This window comes from Diadema antillarum, unplaced genomic scaffold (assembly GCF_040938485.1).
Source record: "Diadema antillarum isolate AM-2024a unplaced genomic scaffold, OU_Dant_1.0 seq00000385_RagTag, whole genome shotgun sequence".
Taxonomy (NCBI): Eukaryota; Metazoa; Echinodermata; class Echinoidea; order Diadematoida; family Diadematidae; genus Diadema; species Diadema antillarum.
In genome coordinates, this window is record NW_027271383.1 from 67821 (window position 1) to 88604 (window position 20784).

The 20784-nt window shown below is 36.2% G+C and overlaps 2 protein-coding genes across 2 annotated transcripts in view; one reads left to right on the forward strand and one right to left on the reverse strand.

The window, feature by feature from the left end:
* Window positions 1–8369, forward strand: part of LOC139731797 (tyrosine-protein phosphatase non-receptor type 11-like) — a 59655-nt gene extending 51286 nt beyond the window's left edge. Inside the window, exon 15 of the mRNA XM_071642669.1 lies at window positions 1004–8369. Within this exon, the coding sequence (XP_071498770.1) occupies window positions 1004–1072 (69 nt within the window). The 3' untranslated portion in view covers window positions 1073–8369. The remainder of the gene's footprint in view (window positions 1–1003) is intronic.
* Window positions 8370–14263: 5894 nt separating this feature from the next.
* The window catches only part of LOC139731805 (uncharacterized), a 102362-nt gene continuing 95841 nt past the window's right edge, over window positions 14264–20784 (reverse strand). The window contains exons 9-13 of the mRNA XM_071642681.1: window positions 19706–19877; window positions 18337–18477; window positions 16894–17010; window positions 15879–15972; window positions 14264–15306 (exon numbers count right to left, since the gene is read on the reverse strand). Coding sequence (XP_071498782.1) covers window positions 14822–15306; window positions 15879–15972; window positions 16894–17010; window positions 18337–18477; window positions 19706–19877 — 1009 coding nt within the window. The 3' untranslated portion in view covers window positions 14264–14821. The remainder of the gene's footprint in view (window positions 15307–15878; window positions 15973–16893; window positions 17011–18336; window positions 18478–19705; window positions 19878–20784) is intronic.

The window sequence follows — 20784 nt, forward strand, 5'->3', positions numbered from 1 at the left end:
AATAAGGGGCGGTTCTTCTTCCATACCAAAAGGCAAATGAATGATGCAGTAGATTGGCCTAGTCAACAGAACCACTGATCTCATCAAATAGGAGAAGTATAATTTGAAAGAAATGTGCCATGGAGTAAATCCACAGGGGAACAGTAAAGAGACCCAGTACTGCTAGTTGAGTACCAAAAAGGGTATATGTGTGTTAAAGTGAAAACAGTTCTAGTGTGCCTGCAGAACTGTTGATATTTGCTCTAATATATACATTTATGTATAAGAAATGTGTGAAAGAACACCACGATAACAGGATTACCAATGGGTGATGATGAAAATGCGAAATATCAACCGAAATGTTCGATGTAACTACTCAGCCTCAGAGCTTACCTGATTGTGTTTGCTATGTGATGTTTTACATTTGATTACATTGATTACAATATATCGGGCCGTAGCGGTATCCATCGGGCGGGAGAGTAAATTGCATGCAGCTTGTTCTGCATGTGATGCAATACCCAATTCAATTCAATCTTAACCGTACTTGCAGCATTCTACACACCCACTACCACTGAACAGAGAGAGCATATCTGGAATAAAAGTCAATGTACAGACTTTTATTATTTCACACTTCTGAACTAGAAATACTACAAAAACTAAAAATCTGCAGCCCTTCATTTTCCGGGTGAATTGCGTCAACCAGACAAGTTTCTTGGTAGAGCTTTCCGATAAATTGCAAGGAAATTCAAGTTGGTGAATTTTGAGCCCTTCTGAGAACTATATTTTAGCTTTATGTGTATGCAAAGCCAATCTTGTACAGCTCTTCTGCAGCCCAAGTGACTATACTGCCTGTAAACCCTCAGCTTTACTTCAGATATAAAGATTTCTAAAATGATGAAGGAGCATGTATTACAATAATTTTTGTCTGTGTTGAACTGTGATAAATCTGTCAGTGGAGTTCTGCCAGATTATTGCAAGATCCTTAATACATACTTTGCTTCATTTCTCTGTTTGTCACACACAGTCGTCACCCATTCCTCAAAGAGGACGTCCAACTCAACCTCCAGTTCCCAAGTCTAGCAACATCAAATAATCTGTGGATGAGCAAATGTGTCCTGCTCCACACTTTGCTCCAAACAACAAAGGGTCATGAAGAAGTGACACTTGAGTGATTGATGCTATTTATATCTGACATCAACAAAAACTCAATAAAAGAATTTGACAGAAGGTGAAGACTTGATAGCCATCGCTAGATTAGCAGACATGTACTTGCCGGTTTCCTTTGTTGTAGTGAAATGTGTCAGCTGTGCATGTATGCAGCAAATTGGACGATGTTGACCTTTTTTCCTGTGGTGACTTTCCAGTGCCATGTGTGGTTAGATCACCTGTCAAAAGTTTCTTGGGCCAGCTAGTGACAGAAGAGGACTATGAGATTTATTGTAAGGAATATTCAGACTCAGTTTGCAATGGACAGCACAGATTTTCTACGTACTGTTGAGTATGTCATACATGTATCTGTGAACAGTGCTCCGTATGTGATGTACCTTTGTATACAAGATGCCAGATATTAGATATCAGCTACGGCTAACCTTCATGAAGAGTGGGTAGAGAGAACATAATATTAACAATAATAATCCTACAGTTGAGATGGTAGTGTAAACGCAAAGAGCATTGCATATTAAATGCTAGCTAATTCACTGTGGAACTTGAGGGTTTCACATTATAATATGAGTTATTCCTTATCAAATTTGCTGTGGAGAGAATAAGTTAAGACAATGCCTTCCATACTTGTCAATGGTTCCTCTGTGTTCTCTCTACAAACTGCTCCATCAGTGTGTCTGTCTGTACACAAAGCCAGTTTGGATTAATTTTAGTATGGACACAGGAGCAACATGTATGCAGCTCCTTAATACCTGTGGTCTGAATTTGATGTCAGTATCAATCATAATTGCTCTTTTTTTTTCTACCAGCTGTGCTGCAACAGACAGAAAAGTTGTGTAGAATATGATAGTATTGCTCTTCTGAGCATGGTGATACTGGTGCTTAAATAATGTTCTCTTTTATGATTTCCTATAACAAGCTTATATTGTATTGTAAAAGATCGGATAATGCTATTGCGGATGTTGTTTACCCGGTATATTTTCTGCATATTGTCTGTCTTAGGTACATCAAATGAAAAATTGAGACAGTTTGTAAAAAAAAAATGTACATAAAACAGATGCTACTACACATTAGGCATGTTCTGCAAGGGTATGAATCATTGCTTCACCTACTTGAAGGAGCATTTCTAACACTGCACGAGTGAATGAAAATATGTCATCTGAGGATGTTAATATCACTCATTAGGAAAGTATGACAAGATGAGGCAAGACAAGGCAAAGAAATTCAAGATGGATGAATCCTGTAAACATACCACATTTGATTGACACTAAATGTGAGAATTCCACATTAACATTCTCATCTTGACCAAAGATATGAGAACATTTTTCATAGGTAGTTATAGCTGGTTCAATACAAGTACTGCTGTAGACTAATGGTAATCCAGTGTTGTACAGGTGAGGAGAGTTAACATACAAGACCTACTGTTTGCATACCTATGGAAGGATCATTGACTATTCTCCATGTGAGAAGTCTTCAATTGCCGTAGACTGTAACATGACAGACCAGCCGCCTTCGTGCTGTGGATCGATGTATGTCCTCAATTTGTCATTGCTTTCCACACATACCAGAATTATTTACTCTAAATCACTGATTTGCTCATTTAAATAAATACCACTGTGCTCTTTGCTCAGCATGTATCTTTATACACACTTAATATTATCATAGGGACAACATCTTTCTCCCAATATGTTAAAGGATGTTCAATTGCTTTAAAAAAAGAAGAATTACATGTTATTTGTAAGTCTGGATGGATTTTTGTACTGTAATATGGGGATTGTGTTTTGTTTGTGTTTAGTTATTTGTATGCTACATTCTCTGTGAATGTTAAAAGAAAAAAAGCAACTCATTCTTAAGAGACTCAGAATAATAACTTGCTAGAACTATTTACAGATTCTAAAAAAAAAGGAATGGTTTGACCGAAATGTTTGCTGTAATATCAACACTAGAGAATGAGACTTGTGCGTAGGAATCATACTTGCCATGAAGGATGTTGTAACACTGTAGAACTGACTTTTTCTTCCATGTGTGACAGATAGACTACTGACATGTATGCATTCGCTGCTCTCATGTCTAGCATACAACTATCTTGATCGTCATGCTGAAAAGTAGCTTTAGATTACACGAGAACGCAGCCTATAAAAAATGAAATGACGCCCCCATATGATCAGTGCATCAAGTAGCTCTCTGCGTCGTGAATTGAGCAGACGTAAAAATAGCCCAGAAGGCTGCTGAAAACTCAGATGATGCAAGCTATAAATAGATCACTTTTGATAAGCAATCTTGCGCATGCTCAGAACAGTTTTCTTCCTCTGAATGTCCCCATCGTGAAAATCTAAAGCTCCCTAATCATCCGATCAGGACAACTGGATTTTTCATGGAAAGCACAGAGTGAATGGTTTCGCAACTCCCTCCCCAAAGCTGCTCGGTAAAGCTGTAAGCTGATAGCTGTGTGTACAAAGAAAGAGGCATTGAGATTACCCCTTCACCTGAGGGGGGCATTTCGTGACGCATTTTGTCGGACAAATTTGCTCTCAGCCAATCAGATGCAAGGATATCAGTAGCTTGTAACAGTTTGTCAGAAAAATATTTGACCAAACTGCTTAATGAAATGCCCCCCTGATATCTCTTAGAGCTGCAGAGGTGACTCAGATTAGTTGTCAAACCAGGCCCCCTTTAGTTGCCTCAATAGTCCAGTCCACCATATGAAATGAATTCCTAGATTTATACTGGGAGTCTCCAATGGACGTCTCTCTGTTGTGAAAGGCATGTCTTTCCTTGTGGATTGTTGGTCTAGACAGTATCAATCCTCACTTATGCAAATGAGAGATGCAAACTTTCACCTTTGCCTACATTGCCACATTATTACAGTTAGAGCTTGACGGCAAACATAACTAATATCATTTGGATATTTGGCATTATTATATGAAAGATTTTTGTTTGTATATTTCTTGATATTGCTTGAATTGGTATATGGACAATGTTACTGTATGCCATGTAATTTCCAATTTGAGACCCAACAAATTCCTTGTAGGGTTTAGGAAGGGAGGGATCTCTGATTTTCTTTGATATTTCAAAATTTGTTATTTAAGTTAACCAAGAGCTATATATCAAATGTGCATTGCTTTTTTTTTTTTTGTTCCATGTGCGCCAACTGTGTAGTCATTCAAAATTACACATTCTTTTGCCTATCTACGAGTTAATTTGTAAGTACTGTGCAATCTACATTTAGTTTTTGTATGTGAGTTGTAATGCAGAGATATGTTGTACATCAATTTGACCTTCCGTGCTGTTACCGTCTGCAGTTTCTTTTTTAAATGTCTTCTCAGTATTGCTTATTTTATTTTCTGTATTTCCACCCAAGACTTGCATTGCTTACCCTAATGTATATATACAGATTTGTTTGCTCACCCTATGTATGAATCTTTGTTTTGTCAGTGTTGTTTGTGTTGTGTTGCCATTATTTTCTTTTCATTTTTGTTTCTGATTGTAAAGATGAAGTGACGGAATGGACTTGTTGTCAATGAAGGGTTTTAAATCTCAGATAGAAAGCTTTCATTCTTCCTTCTGTATCCTGATTACAGTGTAAGTGTACTATCCTTCTTGCCAATGCACACTTGATGTCCTTTTGCTACACAATCTGCTCTTCATGCCTCAACCAGTAACATGATTTTGTTATTTTATAGGAAGTGCATGAAGGAAGAAATCGTTGACTATCTAATTGCCAGGGAAGTCATTCATCAAATATTTTGCTGACCACCTCTGATTTGTTTAGCTCTCTTTTATCCATGAATGTCTGTGCATGTCACACAATGTTACCAACAAATTCACACATTTCATGCTGTGGGTTTTTATAACTCCTTGCAGTCTAGCTCACTCAAAGTCCATTATTAGAAGAGCACTTAAAGCACAAAATGTGTGCATTCACATTTGCAAGATGAAGTTTTTATATCAAATGAGGACTCTCCTCCAGTATATTTGGTTCTGTACAAGCCTGTAAAGTGAAGAAACCACGAAGTTCTGATCCTTGCATTTTGGTACATTCATCCCAATAATACAGGCAAGTAAATGAGGTCAATGTTGTATGTACACCATGGACATGTACATGCTGATATCACTGAAGCCATGTCTCATGTGGAATGAGATTCTACATTTTGTAAAATTAAAAAGCAAACAAGCAAATAGAAAGGTAAAACTGTACTTGAAATATTTTCCTGCCTGCTCTAAGGGAGTCAGTAAGTGGAAATATAATGTATGTACAGATCACAACAATGTGATGTCACAGCCCAAACTCTACAGTGCTTTATTATAGTGTAATAAAAAATATGAAACTTTGTTCCTCAGTTTTTATTTTAATGTGAAAAGAAACATATTCATTTTGTCCATGGAGAACAACAGAAAAAAAATATATGCTTCAGCTTTGAGTTGAAGTTCCCAAATAAGTGCTTCTTTGCAAGTAAACAAAACCAATAGTGATGTTTAACTATCTTAGTACTGGTGAAAAAGACTGCTGGAATGTAATATTCTCATATATGCTTGCATTTGCTCATGTTATAATAGTGAACATGGCACAGATAAACATGTATGTGTATGTTAAACTATGAGAAAATATGATTAGATTCAATAGGTATAAGTTTCCTTGACAGTTTATCTATCATTAAAAATGTCATTGTACGTCTAGGTTGTAGGATTGTCTTCTAGGTAATCTTAGAACATTAGATGAATATGTTTTATTTTATTCTTCTCCATGTGCAACATACTTTGTCCTTCCACATCAATATTCAGATATTGTGTGTCATTCAGTTGACTGCAGAGATAGTGTCTTGAGAAAGTACTCAGTGCAGTGTACAAAGAGTACACCTCTTTTCCTCTGCTTGGTAGCTGTGTGTTTGCTGAATGCTCTCTTGTCTTGCTATGATGGATGTTTGTAAATTTTTGTACAAAATTTTGTGAGGTATTTTTGTACATTTTCTTATTTGACTGAGATAAAGAAAATAAACCTGTATGTACCACTGACTGACTGTCCCATCTGCCATTTAGGATCATAGAATGCTTCTCATTCCCAAAAGAAAAGTAGTGCATTACATGGCCTAGAGTACGTGACATTAACCAGTCAAGTAAATATAGTCAATGTAGTGCCTGAGATATAGCAAATATGTAGACCAACATGTACAGTTAACTGAGGATGTAATTTTGATTTTCTTTTGAAAGGCTCATAAACTTTGGCAGAATTGAATGTAGGCTGATAGTTTATTATATATCAGAACCATAGTGCCAGTATCTGTAAAACATCAAATTTGGAATGTACTGTAAACTTTCATGAGAGTAACTCTCAAATCATAGCATGAATTTACCATGTCATCTCACTTTTCCACATGGCATTCCGTTACAGTGTTGAAAGCCCTGGTTCAGTTTGAGAAGAATTGTTGAATTGAAATGAATAACCTTCCTTTACTCTCACTTTCAGAAAAAAAATATAAAAGAACCATTTTAAATGTGTGCAACTAGGGAAGAAACTTGTTTCAGTTAACACCAAAGTTTGATGAACTAATGCATAATGTCATTATTCATGCGAAAGTAGTCACATGTTCCTGTCTCACATATTGTGTACATTCAGCAATTTTGTTATTTTAGACTTTTTTTTTTGGCCTTTTGCAAGCTTGTATAATGTTACTTTAATGTTGCTATTCCCTTGGATCAAGAAAGTAGTGATTGATTTATTGTCGTCTGTTTAGAATGAAATTCAAATGCTTCATGTGGAATCAACGTGTAACTAAAACTATGCAGAGGGTTTGAAACACATCTTCTTTGATTACACGACTGTTAAAGTGCAGTTGCTCCACGTTGCACCTGTAGGTAAATATTACCGTCTGTCATTGTGTTTACACACATATGATTTTTTTTTGTCATCCAAGATGATGATGGGATGGTGACTGATTTATCTCCAATCCATTCGATTGGTTTATACTTTTCATATAAGACAGATCCAAACGGGAAACCTGAATGTTTCATATTTTTCTACAAATGATGTATCTGCTTGTACACAGTCAATATCCAACTCAAGAATACAATGAAAACTCGGACAGGAACCCAAGGAAAGCAAGACAGCTACCAAGACAGAAATACAAGTTTTAGGCTCCTGAAATGCGCAGAATAGATAAAGATGTACCAAAGGGGTTACATTTTCTCAATAGTAGGTTCACCAAATGTTGCGTAATGTATCCATCTACGGCTTGTTGGTGCTTTATACAGTGATAGGATTGATGTCAAACCTCCCTAGGTAAAGTATGAATTTGCAAGTCATCAAGTATTGCCATTGTGTGTGTTATTGTTATTGTTTGTATTGTCAGGATTATGCACAACATGAAGTATGTGTGATGCAATGATTGTTGATCATTTGTGTTAGCAAAGGTTATATTTTTATAAGATATATGTCGAGTCCTGGACCACATGAAATATATTGGTTAAGAATAGGATTTCTGGTACCTGTTTTGGAATTGGTGTACTGAAATGATGCAGATGTCTATAGTGTAACTGTCATGTTTTATCACATTGTATACATTGTGTTTTTTGATGTGATAGCAAATGTATACTATTTAATTTCCACTTCATGAAAAGATACAAACTGTTGCAAAATAATATGTAGCCTTATGGCATAAAAATAAGCAGGCTATAAAATACCTTCTGTTTATGAAATGTCCGTGCACAGTTAAGGATAGTTAATATATTTCACAAAGTTATTTTGACATACTATGGAGAGAAAATGAGTATAAAGCTATAAAAATGATTAAAATGGTCAAATAGACGTATTTAATGTCCATAGTTAAGTTTTCATTATAATGATCTAGGTGTGCTAGATATCAAATATGTCGAATGTGATACCATGCTTGCACCCTATTAAATGGAAGATGTTTTATTAAATCCTTATTCTCCATGTGTTTTATTTCATGGTAATGGAGCCACACATTCATGCACAGTGAAATAAAAGAGAAGCAAAAAGGAATGAGCTGTTTTAGAACAATTATTGTACAATGGATAGATGCCTCATATATTAGGAGAGTTGGTGAAGTTGATCTTGGAATGTTCCTTCATTCAGAAATGATAAAAGATTATGCATTAACTCTGAAACATTTTCCACAACCATTCCACCATGCAATTTTTTTTTTTTACCATGCTGCTCACTTACTTTTTACTTTCAAAGCTCCCACATCTTACGACACGATTTTCACAAAAATCAGGCATACAGTTACAATGCTGCATTTTGTATACAAAGTCAATGCAGATGGAGTTTCCTCACTTCATTCAAAAAGATCTGATTATTTTCACTTTCATTTGCTGATATCAATTTATTTTAGTATAATCATGCTTGCAATAGGTTCTGTGACAAATTTTGTAAAAAGAAATAGAAACAAAAGGTAAAAAACAAGGATATTCATAAGTTCATAAAGCAATTAATATTAAATACATAAGACAGTAATTTTGATACCAGATTTCTTTTCAAGTGCATTGTTAGGTATGCTTCAAATAATAATATACACCAACAATTATGATTGAAGGAGCTTATGATTTTAGAACATGATTGCACATGCATTTATCAGCATCTTTATTGATATAATGTGTAAAAAATGTTTTTTTTTTTTTTGGATAGTTTGGTAGATTACACCACAGGTAACCTATGTGCCAATTTTTACGGCAATTGCATGATTGACAGCTAAGATCGGAGGGGGGGGGGGGGGGAGGTGATTCAGCCCCACCTCCCCATACATAGCAGTATCAGCGCTTTGCTTTGCCTTTATACATTTAACACTGCTTTTAGTACAAAGCAATAATGCTTTGTTGTTCCGTTTTCTAGAGCTGTGGGAATATGGGAATATGTGGTTGATTTAAAAAAACAAAAACGAACAAGATTACGGAGATAACCTGCTATTCAAAGTGTTACGGATCGTGAGGCATAAATTCTAAATGAATACAGATTAAAGAAAAAATCAATGTCTTTCTTTTGATAATGTCATGTGCACAGCACCAAGAATACTGCATCACACTGGGAGTATTCTCAGGAATAATGCGCCACTCATCTGATTTTCTGATGATACAACCAAAGTTTTAATTGTCAATGAATGCAAAATATACTGACTACAGATGAAAAGCACCCCCATTCTTATCCTTTAACAACGGTGCCAAGGGCGGGTGGTTCGAAGTCCCTCATGCTTTTACAAACGGTGACATCTCCCAGGCATTTGATGGGCCCACATTACTCTTGTCCACTAAACTAGTTAGAGCTCAGATGATACCGAGCACATGATGTATGTGGTGCTTGTCACGGGGGTAGTAACTTACTGCAAGTATGCAGGGATGATGCAAGACATGTACAAAGAGCAATTATTCAACAGCAGTTTGCTGGTTTTGCCACAGTGCGTGGTTTTGCCTGCTGTTTGGTTAAGGACCAAAACTTATCCTCTTTACATCAGCACAAATTCTTCTGTTTTTCCTCATTTTTTTTTTTTTTTTTTTTTGGGGGGGGGGGGAAATCTATCTTGCAATTAATGAAACTAGAAATTCCAAAGGTTAACACAAAGGTTAGTTGGGCCATAAAGATTTACCTTGTTAAACATGGATTCTTGTATCTGACCTCACTATAATGGAACTCACCTGTAAAAGGGTACGTTCCACAGAAAGAGCCCAGATGTTCCATTTGCTTGCACATTATTTTATGCATTTTGTAGTTCCCAACTACCAGGGTTTGGGCCTACCAAGGAATGAATGAATGTGTGAGATAGGAAATCTATCATTGAAATCCATGTACTAGTCGCCTGCACTGTTTCATAAATCAGATATTTGTGACACATGTAATTATTACTCATTTACCATGTATGGTAAATGAATACCAGTAATAATCCTAATGCTTCTCCCAAAATATTCTATTGTTCTTCACATATGTACAACATAGTCCTTATTCTTTTAAACCACTAAGATTTCTGTGAAATAATCTCAGAGGACACACCATTATGATAAAGCACAACAATCTTATGTTGAAAAGTCTTCAGCACAGTTCATTTTGCATCACAATGTTCCTGTCTTCTCTGATACACAAATCTCTCTTGAAAAACAAAAAGCCTTATTTAGCAATTTCTGCCTATAGTGTCTTTTTCCTGGGACTGAGACAGGAAAAGAGAAAGTACACACCACTGCACTCCTAGCATCATGGGACAGACTGAAGTGGACTTCAAGTGGACAACAGTGACTGTAAGCTGTGCCTTTCTTTGGGTTATATCTTTTGGTTCCACTGTGACAACAAAATGTCTTCTGTTTGCCTGGGAGAGGTGTGTGTGACAATTAGTTTGTGGATGAAGAATATTTGTTCATGGCTGATATGTTCATTCTCTTCTCATATTGTATGATTTGTCTGATTATCCACTTTTGGGAGAATCACAAGAGGTAGTTATCAAAGCAGACATTATTCACATTTCAGTCAGTAAAATATACAGTGTATGTTCTACCACACACAAACTGTTACTTTGCCGACAACAAAATGACTTTAGGAGCACAAAAACAAGACTGCGTATATCAAAATATCTGCCAAGCTTCTTTGTTTCATTCTTTTTTTTTTTCTTTAATGAGTGTAAATTATGGTTGAACTATAGTATCTGTCAACCTATGCCAGGCAATATGATGTTCCTCTCATTGGGACCACTAAGCCATGTTGGCAAGGCAATTTGTTGCTGTACAGATGTGGACTTTAAGTTAATATGAAGAACAGATTTCATCCTAAGAACTGACATTAAAATATCAGGAATTTCTCACTGTTTCAACCTATGCAATGTCCTCTTATGTAAGGAATAATGCACACAAGTATGTTATTGGCTTTGATATTCAGAGTCCATTATAACATTAGAACTTATAAATCTGTTGGTTAATCTTTTATCTTGTTCTCACTGCAAACACTCTTAGCAACTCATTACTTGAATGGGTCAATTCTTCTTTATCTGCAGTTACTTTACTTAGACTCTATAACATATAAGAAGAAAGCACGTCAAGCCAAACAAATTCATAATACTTATTTTATTCACACACTACACAAGTACAAAACCGTGCAGAAAGATATTCAGACATAAACAACACTGAACTGCATATTCAATAGTCTCTTTCATTCATATGTACATGTGTCCAGCTGTCTAAAGGCTTTGTCATTCTCATTGGACGGTATCACTTTGGAGATGGCATGAATTGAAAGACTTCCTGTCTCACATGTTGAATACAGCCATGCATACATGCTGATATCTCAGATACCCTCTGGCATGAGGGAAAAACAACCCTGAAATTACATTAACTGACAGATTCATCAAATCTGATATTAGCGCAGTTGATCACTTGTTGACCAGAGAAATTAAACATTTGGACAATGATAGCGAAGACAAAGGAGTCATGAAACACAGCCTTGGTTTCCTCTTTCGAGGATGAAATGTGATAATACTGTTAAACAATTCCCTGCAATGATATTTATAGTGTAATTTCAGCCATATCAGACTCAGATTCATTACAGATATGAACTACAAAGAAAGCAGGAGAGTAAGAGGAAATAGAGACACATCATCATCTTGTCATGTGAACATGCCATCAAGTTCTGACCCTTCTATGGAATGGAAGAAGAAAAATAAATCATGAATCAGTACATTATTGGGTCCCCATGGATATTAGGCAAGTATGCTTCATAGTATTCAATTCCTAATCAAAGAGGCTGGTTGACTATTAAGAGCATTCCTTAACTGCCAAAGTAACTGAAAATGGCTGGTATAGAGAAACTGCAGAAAAATGTGAATACAATGGTCACATGTACATGTAAAGTGATCTAACATCTTTCTCAGACTCAGACTCTTGTCATATATAATAGTTGAGCAGACAATCATCGCTAAAACACCCCCCCCCCCCATATGTATATAATTCACTACAGAAAAAACAGAAATAAAATAAGTATAACAGAATGAAAGAATAAAATGAAATGGGAACACCAAGTATGTCTGAATTCTAAATGAGGGCAAGCACACACTCACACCAGAGATGCAAACAATAACAATAATAAAAATTAAATACTGTATAAAGAAAATTTTGTGAGGTTTTTATTTTCACGAATTTCACGAGTTCGATGCTATTCACAAATTTAAAAACAGTCGAAAATACCGGTATGAATGCAACATGAACGCATACATTTCTCCCTTTAGTCCTGTACTCCACAATCTTGAATTCAAACACTCGCGAAATTGTCGTGATGCCCCGATTCACAAAAAATTAGACTCGCTAAATATATGGCGTATACAGCAAAATACTGGTATATATTTGCATAGATTTTGCAGGTTCATCTTAAAGCAAGCATCTCAATTCATTCATTAATGATATCTGACAACCCCGGAAAGACTAAATAGCTATGCATCACAACACACTATCAACACTCACTTCAAATACACACATCTACTTTAGGCTTCATTGTTCATGAAAGCATATCATTGTCACTCATGACATACATTTCTTATAAATAGGCCATTTCTCATTTCTACAAAGTCCATAACATTTTGGAGTAAAATGCTCAAACTTCACTGAGCCTTCTAAAATTGTCATCAAGAAATATAAACATGATGATCCAGTATATGCTGATGACCTTCAGTGTCTGATTATTCTGTAAAAATCTCCACATAAAAACACAGAGAAATCCTGTCATAAAAAGGTTGTTGAGTCTTGTAGCATACCGTTGAATGTATTATGTTCTCTGATAGGGTCAAATACATAGTATGACATTAAATTGATGAACAGGACAACAGGAAATGCGAGGGGAAAGCACTAAGAGTATTCACAAAACAAAACAAAAGTGAAAAAAGTTGTTATTCTTCATGCTTGTTGTCAAAGGTTTTGGATTTGACGATAATCATGTTGTAGACATGTTACACATTAATGAATGTTCACATCCTCTACACATCCCCTTTATATCATCTCATTCACACTATACAACAATGCTGAATACATAAAGTAATAGATATAAAAGAATGTAAAAAGGAAGCAAATCAAAGAGACATAAACTAAAGATCACACATTGCTCTTTGAAGACAGACTTGAGCAATGAATTCTCAGAAGTACCTACAGCAGTGTCCGTGATTGCTGAACCCTAAAGTTGTTTACGTGTACACTTTTTCAGTGTCAAGCGTCAAAAAATACTTTGCTGCTTCATTTTTGGTGCTGTAGAATTATGTGGTAAACTAAAATAACAAGAAACAAGATTACGGAGACACTACTAGTATCTAAAGGTATTACGCGGAGGCATAGATTCTGTATAAATGAAAGAGAAAGAAAAAATTACTGTCCTCTTCCAATAATGTCATGTGCATAGTGCTGTATAAAGAGTGATTTGCCTGCTGCTTGGTTTGGGACACAAAATTTTCCTCATTATATCCGCGCAAATTCTTCTTTGTTTTTCTTGGTTTTCGGCCCAAAATCTATCTCACGATGAAAGAAATCTGGAATTCCCATAGGTACAACACATCAAGGTTAGTTTGGACTTGTTAAAAGTCAATTCTGGTATGAGACCTCGCTATAACAGGACTCCCCTGTATACATAACAGCAAAGATGACTAGGTATTTGGTCAAAACTGATTGTATGTCATGAACTTATCCAATGTAGAACAATACATCCATCCCCTAGGGATATGGTTATTACAATACTAGTGTTATTGGTTAGGCTTGGCTTTTCATTTTTTTTTTTTCCCTTCAAATTTGATGACAATTATACATCACAAAATAAAACTAATTCTGCAAAGGGATTCTTCTGGTGATGCTGTGCCCATACAAGCACAAACATTCTTATTTCTCTTTTCCCAATTCATACCTGAAGAATCTTAACATCAATGAAGAAATCAGGTGCTATCTGTGCTTCACCCAAGTAACTGCACTGAAATCAACGGGGAAGAATCTGGATATTGGCAAACACATGTACATTTTACATGTACCAATTCTTCTTAAAGTCACAATCTACACACAAATGTAACCAGTGTGTTTGTTAAGAGCAATTGCACATCAAAAGACAAAAGTAATGATGAATTAGTAAATTTCAATGCACATACACCACATCTACTTGCATCTCTAAAATATGGCAGCATTATGCTACAGCAAAGTCTTTGTAAGGTTCCCAAAGACCATGCTGACATCTTCACATAAACAATTCCACATGACTTTGGCAACATTCAATGGAAGTGTTTTCATATACACTCATGTAGTCTATAGATGATAATTCTTTGGGGTTTTTGTATGTTCAAAAAGAAGCAGTGAAAACCAAACAATTTGTTAAATCAATAATTTCACAGCAAAATCCAAATACTGCATCTCTCCTTGTCTAGCAATTGTTGTGTACATGTATAAGGTGAAATGAGTGAGGTGATATGTGTTGTACTCTACTAGTGATGTCAGGATGCAATTTTTTTGAAGTTTTGAAGGCAACATAAAACCATAGAAACTAATCCAAGTGTGAGCAAATCAAATCAAATGTCATTGCATCAATGTGCACAAATATAGCAAGGATCAACAGTTGCTCTTTGGGCCTTCAGCTAACCTTGAGATTCTATAAAGGACATCTAAAGATATAATCATGCCAGAATTATCATCGTAGAGTAGAAAATTAAGAATTCTCTCTAATCAATGGCATAAATCATAATTGGACTGAGCTGATCTTGGTTTCAACTTCCTTCAAGTCCTCTTCTGGTTTCTGTGGAACAATGGCACGGCCTCCCTGCTGAAGCTGGACAATCGGTGGAGAAAGTGGAGTCACATTCTTTCTAAGTGTCAGTTTGACGACTGGCGGCTGCTTGACGTGTGTCATTCGCAGAGTTGTCTTGGAGGAGGAAGATGAGGCTGCAAGGGATGTTGATGATGATGAAGATGATGCGGCGGGTTGCCGTGGCGACTTTGACTTTGTTGCTGCACGCTGTGGGCTGACAGATTTGCGTGGTGACCGCAATGCTGCCCTGCTGCCACTTGCAGTAACAGAGGTCAGGGCTTTGCGGGTTGGGGGTCGCACACTTGGAACACTGCCACCAGACTCAGCATTGAAGAGCAGACGGTAGCGACGCTGCTGTGACAGTGGCATTATGTTTTGCTTGCGTTTCCTCTTCTCAAATATCTCCAGAACTACATCTGTAAATTTAGAGCAGTTTTGGTGGTTGTTATGCAGGAATACACATAAGCGAATTTTTGTGTATTTTGTCTGTGCTCATTGGTGACAAGTAACTTTATCAAGTTTTAGTTTTGTTAGTAAAAAAAGAATTGCTGATCCATGGCTGATTTACATGTTCTCATGTCACATAAAGTCTTTAAATAACTATTCCACGAGAAATATGCTAAAAAATTGTTTAAAATCTTTAAGGAAAATATGTTACATACTTTCATCTGCTTTATGTTTGCAATGCAAAGGATCATTTTATAATGCAAAGTGACTGAATATACTTTGATCATCACATGTGTATTCTTTGTGATATCCATACATGGCATGCACTCTTTACAAAAGTTCAAAGCATTTCTTCCATATACAAATTTGGCATTCTTCGCTTCACCTTGCAATACACATTGCATCTCTAGTCATATATTCTGAATTATTCAAAATCAATCACTTGCATGAGAGAAACATTGATAAATGCTTGCAAATAATTTCTTTGTTTTTCTGTCTTGTATAATTTTGTGCTTGTTAAGGGTTAGGGCTTGGAACATACCAAGAGTTTCCTCTATCATTGCTGGTAGTTCATTGCGTAGAACCTCACAGTTTGTGTGCAAGGCTGGGTTCACATTGATCTCAAGAAGCCATATCTGTACATTGATAGATAAATAAATAGATAGTGATAGACAGACAGGAAATCAGACAGAGAGAGAGATGGACAGGTAGATAGAAGGATCGATAGACAGATCAATAGATAGACAGAATGGTAGAGAGAGGAGGACAAAGAGAGAATCAGGTAAGATTGAAGAGATAGCCAACTTTACAATATAAAGGCAGCTTTTGTGAAGTACCTTCATATGCATGACAGGATACCAAGGTTTCTCATCCAACAGTAACAAAAGGGAGTAAGTTACCAACTGCACCCGTTTTGTTTCGTATCTATTCAAGGCAAACTGTAATAAGATTATGTCCTTTGTCGTGATATGGGGACATTCACACAAAATGGGAAACACTGTATTTGGTAAAATCAATCATTTAAGACAAAGTATTCCTGAACCATTTGATGGAAATTTCCAGTAGGAACCTGATGCAGGCTGGTGTCTGGTTTAGCATAGACTGGATAATCATCAGTCCAACGAGGCATCTCAGCCTACACACACTCATGCATCAGATGACACAAGCACAGAGTGACAGCGTGAGATTAGGCTATGCTTCATTCCAGTAAGCACTTTGAATGAGCGTAGGCAGCAGTGGCCTGATTTAGGCCATTGAACAAGAATAGACCACACAGATGTCTACACACCACTGCATTAAATCACTGGTAATATCCAATCTTCCATAAACCACAATGCACACAGCCTTGCTTCCTTAACGATAAAATTCCCCCCACAAAAAAAAAAGATCATACACGTGGCCTCAGATTTATTGCCAGTATTCTAATGATAATGCATTGTTGCTAGATTTCATCTCCAGAACAGTGTAATATGCTATAACAGACAAATGTTGCATACACAAATGCTTTGTATGGTTACACACAACACTAGAGGCCTAAGTTCAGTTATAAGACATACCTTCATGTCTGTATCCAAGAGGAAGTCAAAGCCGAGTAGGTCAAAGTACCCCAACCTGGGCTCAAGCTTGTTCTTAGATGCCAGAAAACACTGTGTCATGATTTGACACATTCGCTTCTGTAATTGAAAAGAGAAACAGGATCACGTTTTTCAATGTCCCCTCAATCTTATTTACTTTCAGAGTTGGGTGTGTTATCTACAGTATTATTCTCTCCTGTCCAATTAAATTTTGATTCTTCCTTATTTCTGTGTTAATCTCTCCTCCTTCACATGACATCTTGCTCTTTATTTTTTCACAAGAAATATCTTTAATGTCAACTCTTTTTGTCAAGTTGAGCCCTTCGGACACAAACTTTTTCTTTTCTTTTCTTTTATTTTTAAGGGGGGGGCAGTTGACAACTCCTTCAAAGAGCAAAGGTTTAGAAATTAATGAAAAAATTTGTTGACATTGTTTTAACATATCAAACTGGTGGCACATTCCTCTAAAGAAAGAACAGACACCTGAGTCGCAAGTTTCGTAGTTACTCAGGATATTACAGAACTATTAGAATATAGATTGGTGATCACTATAGTTTTAGTCATAACGCTACAGAAGAAAAACAGTGTACCTTTAAATTAGTCTTTTTTCGCTATCTGAAATTTGCAGGACACATCATCCAAACAAACAAAAAAAGGGGGGAAAATGGTTTTATTTAGCTGCAGCAATCTATTACAACTACAGTCCTTGAGGTTGAATGGAGAGAATTCAAAGCATCTTTTAAAACAGGTTCTGATTTATAGCAACATAATTTTGCTCACTGAAGAAATGTTTGGATGAGTTTTGCTTGTTCATCTAGCTAATTGGTTTGGTTTTGCTTTATTGTGAAAATCAAGGACAATTGCTCTCTCTTAGCATTGGTGAAAATCTAATTAAAAAATAGACAAGTAAGAAAGTTTGCATGAAATTTGATGGGCATTTTATACATTTATCTTGCTTGTAAGATGGGATAAAACTTGATAGAATTAAATGTTTCATATTTTATCACACAGAGAGAATAAAAAAAAAAAGATGTTAGAGAAATTTATTTACTGTGTCTAGGGGAACCACAGAAAACAAGCTATCCACAATGGAGTTAGTGATTGACTGTTTTTTCGTTAGCAGAGTTGTGTGTTGTGAGAAATCATTATTTGCAAACTGTCACAGTGGTGGGAGGAGAAGAATAGTCCAATTAAAAAAAAAAAAAAAAAAAATCAGCTGCCTGGGAAGCTCATGACAATTAAACATTTATGTCAAGGTCACATTATGATTGTACCTCATAAAACCAAATTCTATCTTCATGCAAACAGGAAGGTAATCAGCACTGAAAGAAGCTGAAACAAACACTCAACAATTCTCCAGCACATTTCATGAGGTGCTCAAAGCATAGAAGTATCCTGGCCTTTCTAGTTAATGCAAAATTTGACCTGAAAGAAGCCAAAGACCCAATCCTTGGCCAGGCCCTTCTCCTCTGCGAGGTTCTTGTTGACGTGGTCATTGAAGTCCTCCATGCTCCACACTGTCTCCTCTTTGATGTCCTGGTAATTTGGATTCTTCTTTTGCTGGTACTGGTAGCAAACATATGACAGCAGGATTTCGCATTGATTAGGGCATGATTTATGGTGGTATACTATTAAAGACAGGACACCCTCAAGGGGACCATATGGTAAAGGGGGTTGTAAGTTTGCGTTACGTGAACACTTCACCAGAATTTAACCATGTTTCCCTGCTGCAGTGAAGGGTCTACTAAGAACACTTGTGTAACAAAATACATCTCATTCATCTTTCTCTTTTATTCCAATTGAACCAGCTGAAGAATAACATTGTAGGCACAAGGGCCAAAAGGGAATTTATGATATTGAAGTCATTGCTTTGTCATAATCAATATTCCTGAAGTTACACATTTAATTTTTAAAAGTACAGTAAACATATGAGACAAAGCTCTAGGAACTGGAGAAAGTGCAAAATGAGTAAAGCGATACTTCACTCATTTTGTTGAACTTTTTCACATCATAGTTGCATGTGTATGTGTCTTAGCCATTAAAGTAACCATCATCACTGAGAATTGAAAGCTCTTGTTGTGCCCTTGCTTAACTAAATTATATCATCTTTTTTTTCAGGCCCAAAGCATGGAAGGGTGAACTAATTTAAAAAAAAAAAAAAAAAAAGGTTTTTAAAAATTTAAGGTTCAAAAGCTTCAAATAAGGAAGGACTGACAAAAATAAGAAAAAACATTAAAAAATGTAAATACTTAGAGTTATTTTTCAGGAATCTGGTTAGTGAAAGTTAACAGAATTTTGGATGACTTGGACTCTGCCACTGGGTCCCCATGGGAGCCATGCGAACCATTTGACAAATTTGTATCCTCTACCAATAAGAATGATTCCTGCACAGTTTGGGGAAAATAAAAATCTTTGATGAGATGAAATTGTAAATTTTATCCTTTGGGCCAAACCCTAAACTTTACCCCATTAGGTTCCCAATTAGGCCTCCAGTGCCACAATCTTGGGTCTTTATTGACCTCTAAGGGTGTCTACACACTCAACTTTGGTCCTCATGGGTTGTACCCTAGGAGTTACCTCAATCATTTGAGTATCTTTTTTAATCCCCTACCCTTAACAAAAATAACTTGCAAGTTTGATCAAAATGCAGCAATGTATTCCCAAGAAGAAGGTAAAAATGTTAAAAGTTTGTGGAAGATGCATAACAGATGACAGTCAAAGAGCCCATTTTAGCCCTTGACTAAAATGAGCTAAAAACAATAACAACAAGAACAAATGAGATAAATTCCTATACCTGATTGGTAAGATGTGTGGAGATGTCCCTGCTGTCTGGGTCGTAGTTCTCACAGGAGAGTCTCAGGTAGCCATGATGGAAGAGTACGATGAATGGATTGGTACACGCAATGAGCATGTAGGAGCGCACATCAAATTTCTTGCCATTCAGCAGGAGGGGATTAGGAATATACCTGTAGTAATTTAAAAGCCCAAATTCAACCATAGAATCAAGGTTGAGGTTAGAAAGCAACTTTAGAGCTTCAAATGACAAAATATCAGTGGTTCACTACAAATCTGCAATCTGCAAGACATCTTCAATCACTGTTTACAGGACATGTTTACATAAATAAACATGTGGATTGAGTGAATGCAGCAATATCAGTAGAACACATCAATGAAAGTTTGAGGAAAATCAGACAATCCATTCAAAGTAAGTCAAGTGCTCTTTTACTATGCAAGAAAAGTGAGAATACGTTGAATTTTCTTTATATTTTTTATATCGTTTTACGCATGTGACATCACAAGCTGAAGTAGTCTTCTCATCCAGCGATGGTGGCACTGAAACTTTAAATATTCGTAACTTTTGAAAAGACTGTCTGGTTTTCCTCAAATTTCATTGATGTGTTCTAATACTGCTGCATTCTCGCAGTCTACATTTACATCAAGGTGAACTTGTCATTTAATTTGTACTTGAACTGATATATGTCCTAGAGACACTTGATCCTGTGACAAAGACATTCAATGAATGAAATCTTCACTTTGCTGCTGGGAAAACTGAACAAAACTATGCATGCCTTTTCTATTCCTTCAAAAAATCAATTTTCTCTGTGTGGTAGTTATTCAAAACAGAGAGAGATTTAAAAGAAAATTGACTTCGCATATGTAAAATTATTGGGAAATATTACACAAGTCACAGCATGATCAGGTGACCATGACAACCAGTCCAAGGTTTACATGCACTCACGCTGCATGCACTCCATGTCAGGTGAATATCAGCACTAAATGGTTTATGCATATTTCTGTCCTTTGTTTCGCTTGTCTCTGTAGCACTTTTTGTCTAATTTGTGGCATAAAGTTGTTGAATTTCATGTTAACATT